The sequence below is a fragment of the Mytilus edulis genome, chromosome 7 (genome assembly GCF_963676685.1).
Source record: "Mytilus edulis chromosome 7, xbMytEdul2.2, whole genome shotgun sequence".
In the NCBI taxonomy this organism is placed as follows: domain Eukaryota; kingdom Metazoa; phylum Mollusca; class Bivalvia; order Mytilida; family Mytilidae; genus Mytilus; species Mytilus edulis.
In genome coordinates, this window is record NC_092350.1 from 34,074,655 (window position 1) to 34,095,731 (window position 21,077).

At 32.7% G+C, this 21,077-nt stretch overlaps 1 protein-coding gene across 2 annotated transcripts in view; it reads right to left on the reverse strand.

Moving 5' to 3' along the window:
* Nucleotides 1–21,077, reverse strand: part of LOC139481314 (adhesion G protein-coupled receptor B1-like) — a 62,976-nt gene that overhangs the window by 39,928 nt on the left and 1,971 nt on the right. The window contains exons 2-9 of one of the 2 annotated variants that reach the window (XM_071264550.1): nt 11,789–11,902; nt 11,057–11,259; nt 8,481–8,669; nt 7,966–8,037; nt 5,860–5,968; nt 5,521–5,640; nt 2,925–2,997; nt 1,489–1,603 (exon numbers count right to left, since the gene is read on the reverse strand). In XM_071264550.1, the coding sequence (XP_071120651.1) occupies nt 1,489–1,603; nt 2,925–2,997; nt 5,521–5,640; nt 5,860–5,968; nt 7,966–8,037; nt 8,481–8,669; nt 11,057–11,259; nt 11,789–11,902 (995 nt within the window). The remainder of the gene's footprint in view (nt 1–1,488; nt 1,604–2,924; nt 2,998–5,520; nt 5,641–5,859; nt 5,969–7,965; nt 8,038–8,480; nt 8,670–11,056; nt 11,260–11,788; nt 11,903–21,077) is intronic. The other variant, XM_071264551.1, reaches the window with a different exon arrangement.

Genomic DNA, 21,077 nt, shown 5'->3' on the forward strand with positions numbered 1-21,077 from the left:
TGTCATTTTCACATATTCTGCACATTGTTTATGTGTATAAACAAACGCGATCTAAGTAAGTTTTAAGGTCAGAAAAATGGCTAAAGCGTTTTCAGATTCATATTTCTTCATCATTTTATTGCGTGTACATTTTAAAATTTTGTCATACTTAAGTAGACTTAGAATTATTGATAAGAAACTTATTGTATTAATCAACAAATATAATTAAAAATGACACAAGCAAAAAGTCGAACCAAACGAATGGAATTGTTTTTGTTTAAATGTTCATCCTACTGCAATGTTATATTTATATGTAAAGCATACATGACATAACATTATAACATCTTTGATTAAGTGCACGAAGGTTGACATTTTGCATAGTTATTTTAACTGCAATAACTTTAACGGTACCAATTTATTGCACCAGATGCACATTTTATAATTAATGTCTCTTCAGTGGTGATCGAGTCCAAAATATCTAAAAGTCTACTTTTCAATACAATCGTAACATAGCTTATAAAATAAATTAGAACCAGCACGTAATTAAAACCCGGACACAAAATCAAAGCTATGCATGCCTGAAATAGATGCATTCCTAATATATTTTTTATTTTGTTAACAACACATTTAAGGACGTTAAAGTGTATAAATTAAAATCCATAGAATTTTTAATAATTTGTCAAATGTAGTTTATATCATACTATTTTGAAAAATATAATAAAAAGTATGGGTCACCATGCTTTTTTTTTCAAATTGTTCATAATTGTCAGATTTTCTATACATTATGCATGAAAAAGCCGGTTTTGTGTCATAAAAGAAATCTACACCGAGTTGAAGATAAAATATCAGAAGATTATTCTTATATTATGCTTTCAGAAAAGAACAAACAATGGTGTCGACGGACTCGTTTTCCTGCTACATTATTAAATAGGTAAATTCACAACATATTCATCAATAAAGGTTACTTTATCTGAGTTATCTCCCCTTATAATTGTGTTATCTCTCCTTATGTGGAAAAGTTGAAGAAAAAACCCCTCTAAAATAGTTTTTTTTTGGTTAAAAAAAGGGCATACATATGATAAAACACATAGTTTTCTAGATTTACATGTAACGTCTTACTAATGAATTACATACTACTCTTGAAATGTGCTCATTCAATTAAAGATCTAGACCGATTGTTAACTGCTTTTTCAAAATTCTAGAGGGAGGAAGACATCCCAGTCACCTTAAACAGAATAATTTTCGTATGTTCAACCAAGTTTCCATGTACTTGTTACTGTTCTAGTGATTCTCTCGTGAATAAACCCGCAGAGGTATCGATGTCTTGGTAGTTATAACATTAACGGTACCAATTTAATTGTACCAGATGAGCAGTTTGATAATTAATGTCTCTTCAGAAATGCCCTGGACCAAAACATGTCATGCATACAGACAGTTTACAAAACAATGAATATACTTAGCAGTGACATGAAAATATAAAGAGACCATTTTGAAAACAATATTACTTACCAAAAGATGATCGAATGTTATAAATAAAGAATAATCCGAGCAAGATGTTCCATGAATCGTAAAATCGGCTATAATAGAATTAACACCATAACTCCCATTAAATGACTTTATTTTCCTAAAATAAGATAAATTAGGTTAAAATCAAATTATACCAAGTAAACTAAAATAAGTGTAATATGTGTCAAATAAGATCGCAGTCAAAGCAAATGTTTTAAAATATATGTAGAACTCAAATCTATGACTGGTTCCAAATCTTTGGCAGATTCCTTAGCTATGGCAAAGTGACGTTACAAACGTTAAAAAAATAAAATCTATTTCAGATGTTTGTTTTCTCCAAATTTTTGGCAGATTTTTATGCATAATTGTCCGGAAAAAAGAGTAACGTATCACGTCACAATTGAGCTGCGCCATACCGGATATTACATCGTCGCCGCCGCAGATTTAAGGTATACCCTTCTGCAACAATTTACGGATGGTTTATAGGAAGATGTCACATTATCCGGAAGAGGGACAAAATGTGCTGTACAGGCCGATTCCCGCGATGAATAAGGGCACCACTGTTTTCATTAGTGGATAGTTTAGAAAAGGAGTTATAGTAAATACTTGTGCGTCTAAAATGAAATATAAAATAATTGGATAACAATTTAATTAAAGTCGTCATCAAATAGAAAAGATGAATTAACAATGAAATAAATATTATGTGAAAAGTCAATATTGAAGACTGTAATAAGGTATATGAATACATCATTTACGAAAATATTTGGTTTCCATCTCGATTTGGTTGACCATTATGGAATGTGTATTTAACAAATGTGTTTATACATGCTCCTGTTGTCGTACATGTCAAAGAAAAGTCATTAGTCGTATATGAACTGTATTGTTTTCTATTAGCACAACAGTTGCTATAGATTTGAAAACAACACAAACAGCCGTAGATTAGGAAATTACAAAACTTGCCATAGATTTGAACTGTAAAAAAAATGTCATAGATTTGGGATGGCATGACGTCTTATTTGCCTTAGATTAGAAATCTGCAATACATTTGGAAACCATCATAGATTTGAGTCCTAAATATATACCGGGCAATAGGAGTAACAAACTTGTTTTACAATATCAAAGAGACAATTGACAGTACAAAAAATTACCATACCCAAGGTAAGTAGAAAGAGGGGGAATTCCTTAAAACCTGATAAAAATCAAACGCACGACTATATATATCAATTTCAGGAACGAATGGAAAACAACTGTAGTATCAAGATAGAATTAAAAAACTAATATTCATGGAAAATAAAGACGCCCAGATAAATGTATGAGAGAAAAACATCAGCGTATCAAATTTTTATTATTTTATCTGATAAAATGAAAGAAGATAAAATGAGGAGAGTTGGTTTGATTGACTTTTATTTAACTATCTGTAAATAAAATCTTAAACTTACCCATTTTGTATTAGATACTTCGGAAACAAATTTGAAATATTTCTATAGAATGTGCTACTAAATCCCGTCAAACCTGAAAAAGAAGTACTGAATATGTATCATGATGTTTTTGTCGCATTGATTAGTGTATGAATAATAACCATACATATTATCCAGCATGATAATCTCAATTAATCAAATAAGAAGATAATGGATTGATTAATGACAGAATAAAAACATCATATCAAATTAAAATCATTAATGTTTAGTCCGACATACTTAACCAGAATTATTGACATATTAGGTGACCTAAAACATTTTATAGAAAAAACGTTCGTCCCTCCTACGACATTCTTCTCATCAAGTATATTGATGTTTAAAAAACGAACTCTCTCACAATAGGTAACCACTACAACGAACTATGGAGGGCGGTGATCTTTGGAATATGTCATTTTATTTATTTTCTTTTGTTACATCTTTTGACATCAGACTCGGACTTCTCTTGAACTGAATTTTAATGTGCTTATTGTTATTCTTTTACTTTTCTACATTGGCTAGAGGTATAGGGGGAGGGTTGAGATCTCATAAACATGTTTAACCCCGCCGCAATTTTGCGCCTGTCCCAAGTCAGGAGCCTCTGGCCTTTGTTAGTCTTGTATGATTTTAAATTTTAGTTTCTTGTGTATAATTCGGAGTTTAGTATGACGTCCATTATCACTGTACTATTATGCATATTTTAGGGGCCAGCTGAACGACACCTACGGGTGCGGGAATTCTCGCTACATTGAAGACCCATTGGTTGCCTTCGGCTGTTGTTTGCTCTATGGTCGGGTGGTTGTCGCTTTGACATATTCACCATTTCCTTTCTCAATTTTATTGCATATTATATGAATCGTAGTTTCAAAATAAATTCTACTGTTACAATAAGTTAGACCATACTCTACTTTTAACGCCTCCAAGTCATACTGAAAATTATAAGATGAAAACATATTTCAATAATATCAATCTACACAACACGCTACTTAGTGAAAAACGCCTAATGACAAAGTTTATTACAAAAAATTGCAACATGCGATTCCACTGTTGAGCTTTAATTGGTTTCGATATTCTCTATTGACAACATCATTTTATAATTTGGCTTTCAAATCATTTTTTATAATGGCACGTAAGTTAAAACAATGAAGATGCTTTCGTTTCGACACGCGTGGAAGAAAAAAAAAAGGACACTAAAAGACAGTTTCTAATTTGTTGGTTTTTTTTTGTTCTTCCACTTAAATTTGTAATCTATATGATTTTTATTTAATAAATTTAAGCAAAAGCCATTGGGTTTCTTTTTCAAACTCTAGATAAGACATGACTGAATATTTTGATTGTAATTTCTTTTCCATTTTGTTTTTATTTGAAATGTAGACACATACTTAAGATAATCATGTACCGTCTTATTCACGGATGGTCCATGTTATTTCATGGTCATCAAGGGCATTACGACGAATTACACGGCAAAATCTTACATAACTTTTAAAAGGGGCACTAGCTGTCAAATTCATGGTCACCTATTTGATTCAAATTCTAGTATTTGATTAATAACAATGTAAAAAATTCAAAAATAAGCAATTTGCATAACATAGGGTCGAGAACATGTAGCTTCCTTTCGTGTGTATTTTAGTCTAGACGAAATCTAATTAATTATCGAGTTGGCCACCGAATACTTCCGACGACCATATAAATAAAGGTAACAGTAGTATACCGCTATTCAAAGCTCATAAATCCATGGACAAAAACAATATCGGGGTACCAAACAAAAACTGAGGGAAACGCATTAAATATAAGTGATATAAACATAAATAAAGATATAAATAGATAAAGCGAATTCGTGTAATTGGATTTTTCTATGATTGTTTTATTTTATATCATAGATCAAAAGCGTAAGTTAATCATCGTTTTTTCTGTATAAGAATGAGTTTTTTGTGAATCGAATAGGTCAATTAAATGATTTACCTTTGTTTCACTTTCAATGTTGGCATTATTTCCTTTAAATAACTATACACACACAATTCACGTGTTTTCAATCTGTAGCTAAGTGGTCCAATTGAAGTTCACATGAATACGGATTTAATGAGGTCGAATTATTCTCTTGCAAGTGAATAATATATGATCAATATTTCTTCGCTTATTTTGAAAAAAGAAACCCATACTGGCTTCTAAAAGCGAATTATTATTATAGTATTTCACTTTCATTAATGATTGAACAAAAAATACTATATTTTAGATTTTTTATAAAAATTTTATAGCTAGTGCCTTATACATTATAATACCACCTATGGGATGTGTCATCATTCCAATTATCATACTAATACTTCATTGAGGAGTACAACAACAAAAACTATACGTTATGCTCAAAACCCAAAATGAGTTAAGAAAAAAAAATGCAAAATGTCCATCATAAAGCTATATAACAACAGCTGTTCATCAATGTATCTTTTGTCTTAATGAAATGTACGGGATGAACCTTTGGGTTTATCTATAAAAATTTGGGTATGATTGATCAAATTGTTTGGTCTTGAGAGTTAACAGATTTATATGTCTTGCTTTTTGAAAATTAATAATAGCTATTTACCACTACATATGTTCTTTTTCAGTTTAATTTCGGTCGCTGAATCTGATATCCATGAGTCGGATGTTTTCAAGCGATCAGGAACAACTATCTCGTCCAAACTAGCCTTCCCTACTTCTATTACTGAAATCATTGAAATCATTGATTTACTTTGAATAACATAATTAAGTTTGGATTATATAACAAACGATATAGTGGTACTTAATGTATATCAAATAATTCTCAATGAAAAATGAATTAAAAATGTTACACAGAAAGGCGTTTGTGCTCATAAAAAGTCAATCACTCAACAAATTAAATTTAAAAAAGATACCTTATGAGTCTACATAGCATAAAACATACCAATATTTTCCTTCGCGACAACCAGGGATAATTCATCGTCCAAAACATCAGTAAATGCATTAGTAAACTCTGTAACTGCGCTAACGAGTGAAGTAACACCACCTGTCCCCTTTTGAAATAGATGAATGGGATATATAGAATACCTCTTTCTAAATAATTAACATAAATTTTATCAGCAACCAAAGCCGGGCTTCAAAGTTATTGTGGAATATTCTAGAGGTTGCGTGAATCAAATGTGAATACTGAACATTCCAAAAATCTTTGAGAGTACATACAATATAAGACTCTTTCAGCTTGCAATATTATTACAACATTTGACTGTTCTACACTTTACACAAGTGTTACCCATTCCAAACAATAGTTAATATTGCTGTGTTTCATACAAAAAGAATGGTCAACGTAAATACCTGTATCTTGTCTAAAGTAGGGATACCTCATTCTTTGTAAAAAGTTGTTCTAATTCAAACAGAAAAATCACCGAAACTGACCTTATAAAGATGCTTGTTTATTTTATTGACAACATGTTTTTTTCGTTTGGAAGACGTATTTTTTTAACAATTAATCGGCATTATAATTGGTGACTATGTTGAACTCATCTATCCCATCAAACTTGAGATAAAGGATACAATAGATACAGTTAAGTCTGCATAATATCTTGACATACATCTAGAAAATGACAGTGAGTGTTGGTTGAAAACAAAACTTTATGACAAAAGATATGGTTTCAGCCTTTTCATTGTGAACTTTCCATTTCGATGTAGCAACATTCCAGCAGAACCTGCATCCGGAGTATATATCTCCAATTTGATTCGACATGCCCGGGCTTGTATTTTCTATCAAGAATTTTTTGCGACTCACAACGAAGATATTAAACATTGCCAACATATTCCAAATAGTGAACATAAAATCACCCCTTCGTACATTTTACGGACGTCATCACAAGTCTTTTAACGTTTTTAAAAAGTCCGTTTCACAGATGAAAGCGAATGTGTTCGTAATGTCTTAACTACAATCTCTTTTCACGAATAAGACTTATTACCGGGTGTGTTCTAACATGAGCAATGCGACGGGTGCCACATATGGGTATGCTTACCCTTATGGAGTACCTGAGATAACCCCGTTTTTTGGTGGGGTACCTGTTGCTTAGTCTATAGTTTTCTAAGTTGTGTTCTGTGTACTTTTGTTTGTGTGTTTGTCTTTATCTTTTTTAGCCATGGCGATGTCAGTTTATGTTCGACTTATGAGCTTGAACGTCTCTCTGATATCTTTCGCCTATCTTGTTCAAAATGTTTCAGATGTATGTTTGCTGCATTTATCTCGGTTCCACTAACAAATCATTGCTAACTCTTTTTCCACACATTAGTCAACCCCCTCCTCACACCCCCTCCCCAAGTTTAGCGGTTTCTTTTGCAAAAAGTGTGGTTATGAGACTTGTTTTGTTTAAACATTTTGTTTAATATGTTTTTTTTTTTCCTTTTTTCAATGTACTACCAGTTTTCTTATGTATAAATTTAACTTTGCTTTCTCCCTTCGAATATTCAGGCATTTTATATCAATTTAGATGATACATATACGCTCTATAGATTGCACATTGAAATTAAGAGTTTCGATGGCGATTTCTGAAAAAAAAAACCCATTAAATATAACAAACCTTTCCTTAATGGTTCATTGAAAATAAAATTGCCAACATTATTTCGAAACTGAGGTTATGTAATTCTTAAATTATTCTTAAAATAAATGAATGTACTTTAATCCATATAAAGTTCCGCAAGTAATCAATTGTTTTTACATACTTATTTGTCAATATTTCGGTTTGACCGTTCCACATCAAGAAAAATTGTTCACACACACCAATTTATCAATTTATTTCAAATTTTAAAACATGATGGGAATAAAATGAGAAATGCTGTATTTGTAGCTGAAACTTGATATTAAAAAAACCATATCGTACATACTGAGATCGATATTTTGAATCAAAATCATAAGCATTTACCACTACACACATAGGACAAATAAACGCGTTTTTAAAGACAAACATTTGGGAGAATGTTTGAACGTTTTCCTTTTCTTGATACATATATATAGATTGCATTTCAAAATGTCAACCTCATTGTTAAGCTCTTCCCATGGCTGATGGTTTCTTTCGTCTAGTAAATTATCGCATAGAGATCCAAAGATCTGAAAGAAAAACGATTTTAATTCAATCCACATTTTAGGCAATACTCACTTGTGTGTGTTTATATTTGAACACGTTAGATAGATAGTTGCCATTTTCACTGCCAATTATTCTATATTTGCATTCTTTAATTTATATACAGTCAAAAAGTTCTTGTAAAAAAAATGAAGATTTCAATGTAACCTTTTCTTATTACTGTTATAAATAAAACGATGTCATGTATAATAAGGCCGTTAGTCTTTCTCGTTTAGATTGTTTAACATTTGTCTTGAAGGGCCTTTTATGGCTGACTATGAGGTATGAGCTTTGCTCATTGTTGAAGGCCGTCGGGCGACCAATAGTTGTTAATTTCTGTGTCATTTGGTCTCTTGTGGAGAATTGTCTCATTGGCAATTATACCATATCTTCTTATTTTTATATATAATGTATAACCTTCATAACTAACCTCTAGTTGATCAACTGAAAGATTTTCTGTGTGGTTTGAAACATACTTGGCAATATCATTAAGTACAGCTGAAGAGGTAAGCAGATCACCAGACCGCAATTCGTTATCATTTCTTGTGATATTTTCCAGATCGTCAAGGATAATGGTCACCGAATCATTGTCACTGTTTCCAGATAAGAGCATAGCCGTCTAAAATGAGTTGGGTTTCGAACTTTATAAAATAACCTAAGGATGTTAACTTGTCGTGTTTTGGAATTTTTGTCAGATTTTCGAAATCCTCTGGTTTTATACATTTCTATGACTTAAAAAATGGTCCCCCATTTTTCTTTTTATAAATCTTTTATGTGTATAATTATAAGTCATTTGTAGTGTCTTATAAAATCTTATTTATTTTTTAATAGTATTTAAGAACTATTACTGGTCAATTATAAAGCTATGAAAAATTAAGAGAACATTTTCCCGCCAAAATTCAAATGGCTAATATCTCGAAAACAAGCACATTGACCCCTGTTGTTTTTTTTGTGGCTTTTTTGACTCCTCAATTAATCTCTTATTAATATATACGAGTTTTATGGAAAGTTATTTATTTTGAAACTGAGCAGCAAATATCATAGACTGTGTTTGTATAGAAATTCAAATTAAGATGTTCGAAGAAATACCAATATGAAAGTCGAAGGAATAGCATTTTTTTATACCTATTATCATAAATGTTTTTCTTCATTCTAGTACCCTATGCAAACAAATACAAGACGTAAATACTTTAGAAGCTCGAGCTCGATATGTAACTCAAAATGGTATACTTAAAAACCAAAATCTCAAGTATATAGGAAAATATTTGTTAGAAGTGGAAACACTGTAAATACTACATGCTTTATCTTCAGAGTTGCAATGACACAAATAAATGATTCTATATTTTTAACGCGAGACATAGGGTACTGTTCAAAGCGAAACACATGTATCCAACACAGCGACATAACTAGTAGTTATCAAAGGTACCAGGATTATAATTTGATACCCCATGCTCGAGCTTCGTCTACATGAGACTCATCAGTAACGCTCAGATGTAACAAAATGTAAACATGCATCATTTTAATAACTGTCAACACTAGAATACTAGTAAACGGATAGGCAAAACGTTGTTGAAAAGGTAGGCATTGCAAACACTTTATGCTTTTACTACATAAGTGCACGGACATAAAACTCTGATTCCATATATAAAATGACATACGGGATATTATTAGTTACATAGTGTGCTAGTGACCTAATACGGTATATATGGGGTCAGTAAATTCCATATGGGGTGAGAGCGAAGCTCGAATCCCCATATGGAATTTAATGACCCCATATATACCGTATTACGTCACTAGCACACTATGTAACGAATTTATCTTTCCGACTATCTTAACGAGTGAAATTAAGACTAGTGATTCTCAAAATGAGCAAGTCTTCAATACTGTTAGCACTAAGAAAATACTTCCATTGATCCTACAAAAACAGAGGCCAACAATAACGACTTGTAAGGTTTAAATGTGTTTGATGAACTTATTTCAATTTTAATCATCAATTTCTTCGTCTGTTGGAACTTTTAAGATTTTTTCTCAGTACCGTTATATTTTTTATAAAGGGACATAACATCATTACTAACCGTGTATGAAATAAGCCCCGCCCCTTTCTTACCTAATAAGGAATTATCAGGGGTTTCATTATCTTTCATGTTGACTGGTACTTTCCACGTTTCTAGGTGGTACTTTTCAATTTATTCCATGAATATCTTATATAAAAATTCCTACATTTAGGCGGTACTTGTCAATAGCATAGGAGGGTAAAAGTACCGGGTACCGCCTCCTAATGAATGGCCTGCTGGAATATAAAGGGACGTAACTCCACTACTAACCGTGTATGAGATAAGCCCCGCCTCCCTACTAACCTAATATCAAATATACACGGTTTGCACGCGGACGCTTTTAACCAATCATATTCCTGGAAATGTATAGGAGGTAAGATAATATTAAATGAAGTCCTAACCCAGCTATATAAAGACAAAAATCATTTATGCAATCGTCAAATTAGACAAGCATCTTAGAATATATGTCAAGCTAATAATCCCCTCTGGGAATATATACTAAAAACGACAGTTTTAATAGAAACGACAAAATATGACTCACAACTTATTTCACTTTATACTTAAGTTTTGTTTGTAACTATTGACCTTCAGGTGCCATATGTACCTGTCAGTGTATAGAACCTCTTTAGTTTATTTTGTGTATGCATACTGTTGTTTGTCTTTTTTGTCTTTTTTCTTTTCTGTATTGGCGTTGTCGGTCTATTTTCTACTTTGAATTTATCTTCGGTATCTTTTGTCTCCCTTTAAATATGTGTGTTGTTGTTTTTTTTTCTTCAATGCTATTGTTTATAAATTAATGCAAATAAAACCACTAACTCATAACCCCATTGCCTTTTATTTTAATTATGCAATTGCAAGCATTCATTACTACCTTTTCTTAAGTGAAATTTATTTTCTGTCCACACTCTACCTTATCTGACTTGTGCAGAAAAATTTAATATATAGGATCTACCTGTTCTTTTATATGTTGTATTGATTTACTTGTACAATTGCTGTAGTTTGGTTCCTCCCAATTTCCCTCTTTACTGCAGTATCTTGAAACGTAACCCACATATTCACCGGTGCATACAAGGGTAGATAGGGTGCTTTCTTCTGTTGTATTCCAATAAGTATAAAGGTTGTCAACATTTTCTGCACAAAGATTTACTATTTCTACTGAAATGCAAAATTATTTAAAAGGGAAAAAGTGATTAAAAAATAAAATAATATGAATAACTTTTACTGCGTAAAAATTTTGCCAGGAAAATAGAGAGATAATTCGTCAAAAGAGATTCCAAAATTAAAAAAAAACAACATTATCTCAGTAAAACCTTTTCCATTTCTATGTAGTAAAATTCTAGCAGCGCCTGTATACGGAGTAGTTATCGCCCAGTTGATTCGATATACCCGGGTTTGTATTTCCTATCATGATTTCCTTGATGACGCCATTTAACAAAGCGTTGTAAATGGTGAAGTTTAAATCACTCCTTCGTAAGTTTTGCGGACACCATTACGAGTTTGTTGACCGTTATGGAATATCCGCATCACCAATAATAGTGGATATGTTCCTTATGCCGTCCCCTTTGCCGAATGTGGCCTACAGAATAAGACTTATTACCGAGTCTGTACTTACAAGAGCAACATGACGGGTGTAACATTCGTGTCTATGCAAAAAGAAACAAAACTTATCATAATTATCTCTAACCTGTACATGTATCACCGGTCCAATCACCAACACAGGAACATGTCAAATCACCGGAAATGTCCTGACTACAAGATCCTCCATTTGAACAGTAATCAGTATAATGACAAGCATTGTCTGTAAAAAGCGATAAATATTTTGTTCTAAACCTTTATCATGCAATTCTAATAATATAAAAGTATCTCTACAAAAAAGTTTACACTATGATAAGTACTGTACTAATAGAAAGTGCAATCGTTGTACTCATAGTCGTATTTCACCAGAATTCTATCTTTACAAATCCTCCTATTCAGATATACTAAAAGTAACTGTTTACATTTTGATTTCACTTTCGTCTTGGATTTTTTTTTAAATTAGCCAACAAAAACATGGGGTCATCTACCTCGTTTACGATTTAAAACACAATCATTTTGGGAATTTTGGACTTGTAGCTATATGCAATGCAATCTTTTATAAAAAAAGGTTCGTATCACATAAAAAAAGTTTGATTTTGGTAAACCTGTCGTTAGAAGAAATTACACTATTGATATTATTATCTTCTGCACGATAAGGTGCAATAATTATTTTACCGCATTTTTATGGCAAAATAAACCAAATAAAAAATAAAAACGTAGGATCAACGTATTAAATAACAGAGATATGTTAAAAAAAGGCGTTAAACCTTTGAATTAGTAGGGATATAAAAGCTAACTCTGAAGTCAAAGCTGAAAAACGTTACGCCGAATCGGCGATGTTTTCAATGAAATGTACAAATATTTCGATAAAAATTTTGATTTAGTTAATAAGATTTTTGTTGTTATGGACAAAAATTCTCTTTTAACTATGGAGAATTGTTTTATATAATTATTTGAACAGCGATGTAAATGTTTTTTTTTTATGAATATTGATTTCTGATATAGATAGTAAAAGGAGTTTAAGAATGTCACAGGCTTTGTCGTATACAGAATTGCTTGCTAGTTAATATGCTAAAACACCAGTCCCAATAGGCGACGATCGCACTACGATCTGTGAAAAAACTGAAAACTTTGCAGATAGCAGTAAGGTCGTAGTACGGTCGCGGTTATGTCTTCATGAGCGTGATGACCGTGGCCAATTTTGAACATATTAAAAACAATCGTGGTGCGGTCGTTTCGAAATCATGTCGTGGTAGAAGCGTAGTGAGAGCGAAGTAAGGTCGTGGTAATATCGCAAAGATCGCTGTAAAGCTAGGTTCACACTGCCGATCAGATCAACTCGATGATCCCGATTGTCTAAATTTCCACGACCAAGCTCAACCAAATTCTTGATCTGGCCTGTTTACGACTTCTAGCCGACCGCCATACGACTGTACACGACCTTAACTCGACCATTCACGACTCCTAAATGACTCCATCACGACTGCATCCCGACAACAAAATGAATACTTATTCGATAATTCCGATTAATTCACGATCTTTACTCGACTATCTAGACCAAATCAACTGTTCACGATCTCAGCCTGATCTCGACCAGACCAGATCGACCAGATCGTATATGAGTCGTAGGGATAGTCGGGAATTGGTCGGGTATGCACAATTGTAGTATAAAAACGTCCGAAATTTTTATTCCCCGCCGCTTCGGAGTGGGCATTAAGTTTTACCCTTGACCGCCCGTCTATACGTACGTCCGTATGTCCCAACAATATTAGTTTACATTCTCTAATTTTATTTTGCCTCAACCAAATTCTATGAAACACCGTATATACAATGCTACTAGTTACCATAAAACACAGTTCAAATGCGAATTTAGGTGGCCGTTCTTGCGTAATGACCCTTTATAATGTTATATATGCTAGCTGGACAAATTTTCCGTTTATTTGGTTATATTCAGTAGAAGGTCCGAATAAAATCATACATTTAAAATATCAACATAGAAATAAAGCAGTTGGATTTGTGGGCAAGATTGTAAGAGCTCACAGAGACAGGCTTATAGCTGTGAAGGAGCTTGAAGAGTGCAAAGAAGATGGTGTAGACAGCAACAGGCGCCTATAAATCTAGACGAGGCAGTGGCTGACACGACGACCACTGTGTGGGCAGTATGATAGACTTGCAATAACTCGATCAACAAAGAGGAACCCAATGCTTATAAAAACTTCCTCACTGATATGTAATGGCAATTTTTTTTGTTTTTTTTTTGGACATGACACCACAAAATGAGATTTGTCATTGGATTAGTTCTTATGTTAGATAGCAATATACATAAACTTTACCATCACCATTTACTTGCTTTCTTATAAATAAAAGCGTAGTTTGTCAAACATATGTGCATAAGTATGTAATCAGTATTTTTCATAAATTTGATATCTCGTAGTTGAATGGTTAAAGATATTTATTTTCTTTTTGCTGTATGTCAACAACCTGTATGTATTTGCCAAAACAATATTGCAAAAAGAGGGCAAAGATGCCGCATATTTCCCCAAAATTTGACCAAAAGTAGAATTTCAATCCCATAGAGTGATACCTTTTCTAAAACATTTCTTTCTAACCAAAGTTTGGTAAACGTTGTGTGCCGTTTGTTATAGTTTGTTAAACGTAACAGAAGTAGAAACAATTGCATCGCTTGGTTAGAGGGGATTGACATTTTGAGTAATTTTAGACAAGGTTTTAAGTTATGACAAGCAAGAACACGTTTAGATAAATGATTTACTAGTAATGTTAACGTTAGAAAGAAATGCATCGTTTGAACTAACAAACGACGAACGACAAACTGTAGACGCATTTGCAGCAAGTGTATAGTTTGTCAAAGTTTATGCAATCTTGCAAAAGTATGTTAGAAACAAATGATCAAAACTTGTGCTCGCTGAACAGTTTGTATCGTTATTGTTAGAAAGAATTCGCACCAAATGAAAAATATTTGTCTTTCGTTTCATTTTTGTATGAAATTACGTTAAAAAGTTCGAATGAAAAAAAAAATTGACTGTTAGGTGACCTATAGTTGTTACTGACAATTTCTGTGTCATTTGGTGTTCTGTGAAGAGCTGTTTCATTGGCAATTGTACCACATCTTCTTTTTTTATAATACAAACATTTCTTGACAAACGGAAAATACAGACAGACAAAACAAAAATAGCCCATAAAACTGGTAAAATATAATCTTGATGTTCTTATAAACCAACTTGGAAAGATAACTTAGTCATCAGCAGTTTAACAATGAATATTTTTGCACAATTACTTCCGGGACATCTGAGATCATCCCAGGTTTTGTTAGGTTACGTGTTGCTAAGTTTTTAGTTTTCTATGTTATGTGGACTGCTGTTTGTCTTCTCGTCGGTTACCGTTTTTCGATATGGCTGTGTCGGTTTATTTTCGACCTCTGAGTTTGATTGTGCATTTGGTGTCTTTTGTATCTCTTTTAAAATGTTACCTTTCCTTGAAAAAGTAAAGACACGTACTGTACATTGAGGAATTGTTGTACAGTTAAAATTATGTTGCCAATATATTTTTGCGGAAGCATTGTTATGAGAGTTAATTAGATCTGCACACAATTTTAGAGAATCGTGTAGCAGTCATGTGTTCTCGTGTATGGCCGAGTAGAGATCGAAGAATGGTCGAATGTGGTCGCGAAGGGATCGGGTATTGGTCGAGTTGGTCTGGGATAATATAAATATACAAGTCGCAGTGATCTGGAAGCGACCGGGTATTGGTCGAGTTAATCTGGAAATAATCGGACATTAGTCGAGCAAAGGTCGAAACGATCGAGTACTGATTGGTAAAAATTTAGTATTCCGACCAAATTCTATCTCTACACGATCCTTTTCCCGATCTATTCGACCGCTACTCGACGAATTCTCGATCCCTTCTCGAGAGACTTGCTTCTCGATCCTTACTCGAATGTTTTTGACATGTCAGAAATTCTCGGGTAGAAAGTCAGATCGATGACGAGCAAGGTAGACTATCCCGAACATTCTTGTCGATCGATTCAGACCAGTTTCCCGATCACGTAATTTGTCGTGATCGGGGTTTATCGAGTTGATCTGATCGCCAGTGTGAACCTAGTTTAACATCGAAGCGACAGCGTAGGAAAGCGCGATTTTAGTCGGGAGACTACGCTACGAGATCACAGCGATTTCACTACGACCATCACGTTCTTACCACGACCCAAACACGCTTCTAATACGACTTAACCACGTTTATACTACGCTTATTAAGACCATGGTACGATTTAAGCACGCCCATGCCGTTCGCATCACGCCGTTCTTACGACTCAGCTACGTTGATACTATCATCATGCTCATTGTCATTGTCATATAACATTTATAAAAGCTCTCCAGCTTTTATATTTCCGTATGTTATTTGGACCTCCTGTCCTTTATCTCCAACGGCTCGATTATTCTTGAAACATCTGTGTCATCCCTACTATCGTTCACTACAACATCGTCATTTGATCTTGATCTTGATTCAGGTTGGATTAGTAGGTTCGACATATATCTTCTAGATCATGATTCTTTACTATCAGATCACCTTCTGCCTCTACTTCTACCCCTACCTCCACGTAGACTTTGGTTGAATTACTGCGTTGATTCCTAGGAATCGACGTATCAATGAGAAATAGAATGAATGATACAGTGTTTATATGAAACACGATGCTAATGTTATTGCAGGGAGCGAAGTAAGAATGCGGTATGAACGTGGTATGATCGTAGAATGGTCGTGGTAAGAGCGTGCTATAATCGCAGTAGAAGCGGGTTAAGATCGTGTTGCAATCAGATAAATCGAGCGGGGTCGTTGTAGCAGCGTAATGAAGACGTAGTAGAAACGTGAAAATTTCATTTTCATGCCCGTTCATACTGCGAACTCATAACGATCTGAATTGATTTTAGATCGCGGTGAGCGTTGTGCGATCGCGGTCTTGTGGGACTTGGTCTTTACGTTGTATAAAATAACACGAAATGTGTGTGTTCAATATAGCACATTTAACATGTTTCCGTAAATGTGGCTTAAAAGATTCAAACTCAACAAATCGAGAAAAAAATTGAGATTTTAAATAAAAAAAGAGATTGTTATAAGACCATATGTTTACCTCTACAGATGTACTTTATTATACAAGTATACGTCGTTGTGATAACATAAAGTTTAAGTTAAGCCGGGATAACGACGAGCTCGAAGAAATGCAAACGCCAAACACATTCAAAATACCTCAGCACAATTTCCGATACCGATTTTTATAAAATATACAATGAATTTAAATCAAGGATCCATGATTTACTTTCAAATGATTTGTGAAGAAGAATTAATTTAACATATACTATAAACATTGACTCATAGAAAAAAGAAGTTATTATCATATTATAATTTGAGTGACCCATCTTGTTGACAAATTTCATGATAAAGTTTCATTTCATGCCAGTCCCTTTGTTGTGTTTATGTTGGATTGTTATATAGTTTACTGATACCACTCGACTCCTCTTTGTCGTATGTAAAGGACAACCTATCATCGCGTTTGCTTAAAACTTCATATAGAAGAAAACCACCTCGTCTTTTGTATTTGTTTTGTTGTATTTATGTACTTTTCTTCCTTGTTCTTTTCACTTTTCCTGATATACATCTTTGTTATGTGCACAGTTTCTCAAACTATTTTGTAATGTTGTATCTCGAAAACGAAAACAAACTAAACATTTTGACAATTTAGGAACACATCAATAATCCGAAGACAACTTCATTTTCTTCGCAAATCGACCATTCAAAACCTTCTCCTTTATCGAATAACAGTTCCCGGAAACCATGACGTCAGAATCTGTGACGGCATAATACTGTTGCGATTGTATGCGCACATAAACAAAAGATGGATTTGTTTCTAATTTAAATGTATCAACCAAGGTCTTACCGAAAAAAAATAGTTTACAAAAATTGACGTCTATACAGCCTTGACTTATTTCTAATTATTAAGGGATGAATCTCATATTAAGGCCATTTTGGAAAATATTGGAATTTTGTTTCAAAAAGGTATCTTTCTGAATTCCGTAGGCAAAAAAGATGAAGGACACACTATGAAATATAAATGTTGATATAATGATTGTTATATATTTGATAGATTTACAAACTAGTAATCGTTTAATTTTTTTTCCGAACTCAGAGGGGCATTCTATTTACAAAGAGAAAACTCTCTTGCTCAATTATCTAAAGAAGATTGAATTAAGCAAATTAGTGAACATTGTTAAAACAAAATTAAACAGAAATCAAACGAATCAACAGATGACAAACATAGTATTCAACAAATGAAATCAAGAAACATATGTTCTAAACATTTAGAAACTATAATTTGGACACAATAATCGTTCTTAAAAGTCTGGAGTGAATAAGAGTATTTCGAAAGTATGTATATAACTTAATATAAATTTAGGTTGCAGTTTGGCAATCAGTTATACTTGTGTATAACATTTCGTTTTATGAAAATTCCTAGTAATTATACATGATTTCTAAAATTATCGTTGTAATGACATTTAATCTTAGGATAAACTCATAATATTTCAGGATTAACATTTTATATGCCAGACGAGTGTTTTGTTTGAAGAAGACTATTCAATGACGCTCTTATAAAAACATTTAAAAGGGCAAATAAGGAACAAAGTTGAAGAGCAATGAGCACCACAACGTACGAAAGGTTTTGACAAAGACAGCTAAGAGAATCTATTCCTGTGGTAGAAATCTTAGTACTAGTATAATTACAGATATGTTATATTTCCTTATAAGAGGCGCATTTATATAAAATGTTAACTCCATTTATGCATTTACAATGAAACCTATCACCTCAACAATTAGATTTGTTATGTTTTTTTTTAATCTATTTTGCAACATCTTACAAACGTCAACACCTAAACATTTTATTTCTTTTTAAAAACATCTTTCAATTGTCTTTATAATTCATTGGTATTTTTTGAGGGGTATAAAAAGATATGTAAATAAACAACGAATCTTCAGTTTTTTTCCAAACAGCTAAGACTTTAGTATTGTTAACAGTCATAGTATGTATCTATAGCTAGTAAAGACATGTAAAAAAAGGCAAAAGTAGTATACCGCTGTTCGAAAGTCCTAAATCGATTGAGAAAAAACAAATCCGGGTTACAAACTTAAACAGAGGAAATACATCAACTGTAAGAGAAAAACAACAAAACAACCAAAACATTAAGGTAGCAATACACAGTTAGAAGTTTAGTTTCGCATTATGGCCCCTGTGAATTTTTTAAATATGAAAGTTTTTGTACAATAAAATTGATTTTTTGATAATTGAAGAATAATATAGCCTTCTTAGTGGGTTTATATGAACATTAAGATTGTTTTTAACATGTTTTATAGGCCATTCATATGATTGACAGTCCGTATTTTCCTATCCGTACCGTTCATAGGTCCATACATTATTGTAGTGTTTATCAACAAAGATTTTGCGCTCGATCTTTTCAATTCAATTTTATGGAAAAACGAGCAGATAAGCATATGATTTTTTTGGGACCACTTGATAGATATAAACCTATGGATTCAGGAAAGGTATCACTGTAATTGATTGAAATTTTCCTTTAGACCAAATTTTGGAGACTTTTGTGACATGTTCACCCCCCTTTTTTGCTATATTTTGTATCTAAGAAATGCAGATTGTTGCCATGGTTACACCCAAGACGGATTATATTTCACCCTTATGACCATTAGAAATCAAATCTATGGAAGATTCTCTTTCTATAAGTATATACATGCATAACACACATATAAAACCTTCTTTGTTAAACAGGAGGGGAAAGAGGGTGTTTAAAAATTTTGAGTGTCAATTTTAAGTTTTTTTCCTAACTGTGTATTGCTACCTTATGGCATTTGACAAAGCAAATAATTGCTTTTTTTTAGACAAATCATACCACAAATCTATTGATAACTAGGTTATAGATACAATTCTGAGGGAGAAACAACCTTTAGAATGACAATATATGTTAGTTTTGTTGTTTATTGTCCTTAGCAACCAATATAGACATTTTGACACAAAGACTTGGTTCCGTCATAAATTGAAACTTTATTGGCTACCCCTTGGAAAAGAAGATTGCGCGTTATGTAGAAACCTTAGAAGAGAACGCATTATATTTTTTCATGCGACTAAATCAAATTTATTATTTTAGCAAGTATAAAGTCACAATTTAGCATGAATTAAGCCTAAATTTTTTCCCGCTATTATAAATGAATTCAGTATTTACTAAATTTTAACCAAGGCTTTGGTATGGTAATACACAACAAAATTGACATTCTAGAGCTTTAAAATAGCTTTAACTTGTAAAATTTGTCTACTGTTAAGGTTAATTTAAGTTTTTAAACAAGAAAAGACAGGCTTAGAAGGTATAGTTTTAGAAATTTAACAAAAAAAGGAGAAAATGCACTTTGACATGGCATGTTTCATAAAATCACTTTTTTGTTGCATTTCAGTGTCAACTGCTAACCTTCATAAAATATTTATTTCTGAACCGATTTTCAAAACTAGCAGGCCAATTTGCTCGTTTTAGCTAGTAGAAAACAGAAATCCATTTAAAGTGGAATTGGGAAAAAAAAATGTTAATCCTTAAGGTAGCAATACACAGTTAGAAGTTTAGTTTCGCATTATGGCCCCTGTGAATTTTTTAAATATGAAAGTTTTTGTACAATAAAATTGATTTTTTGATAATTGAAGAATAATATAGCCTTCTTAGTGGGTTTATATGAACATTAAGATTGTTTTTAACATGTTTTATAGGCCATTTATATGATTGACAGTCCGTATTTTCCTATCCGTACCGTTCATAGGTCCATACATTATTGTAGTGTTTATCAACAAAGATTTTGCGCTCGATCTTTTCAATTCAATTTTATGGAAAAACGAGCAGATAAGCATATGATTTTTTTGGGACCACTTGATAGATATAAACCTATGGATTCAGGAAAGGTATCACTGTAATTGATTGAAATTTTCCTTTAGACCAAATTTTGGAGACTTTTGTGACATGTTCACCCCCCTTTTTTGCTATATTTTGTATCTAAGAAATGCAGATTGTTGCCATGGTTACACCCAAGACGGATTATATTTCACCCTTATGACCATTAGAAATCAAATCTATGGAAGATTCTCTTTCTATAAGTATATACATGCATAACACACATATAAAACCTTCTTTGTTAAACAGGAGGGGAAAGAGGGTGTTTAAAAATTTTGAGTGTCAATTTTAAGTTTTTTTCCTAACTGTGTATTGCTACCTGAAGTGCAACAAAAAACAAACGACAATACAACACACACAGGAACGATTTTTAAGTTAACAACTGCCATTTTCCTG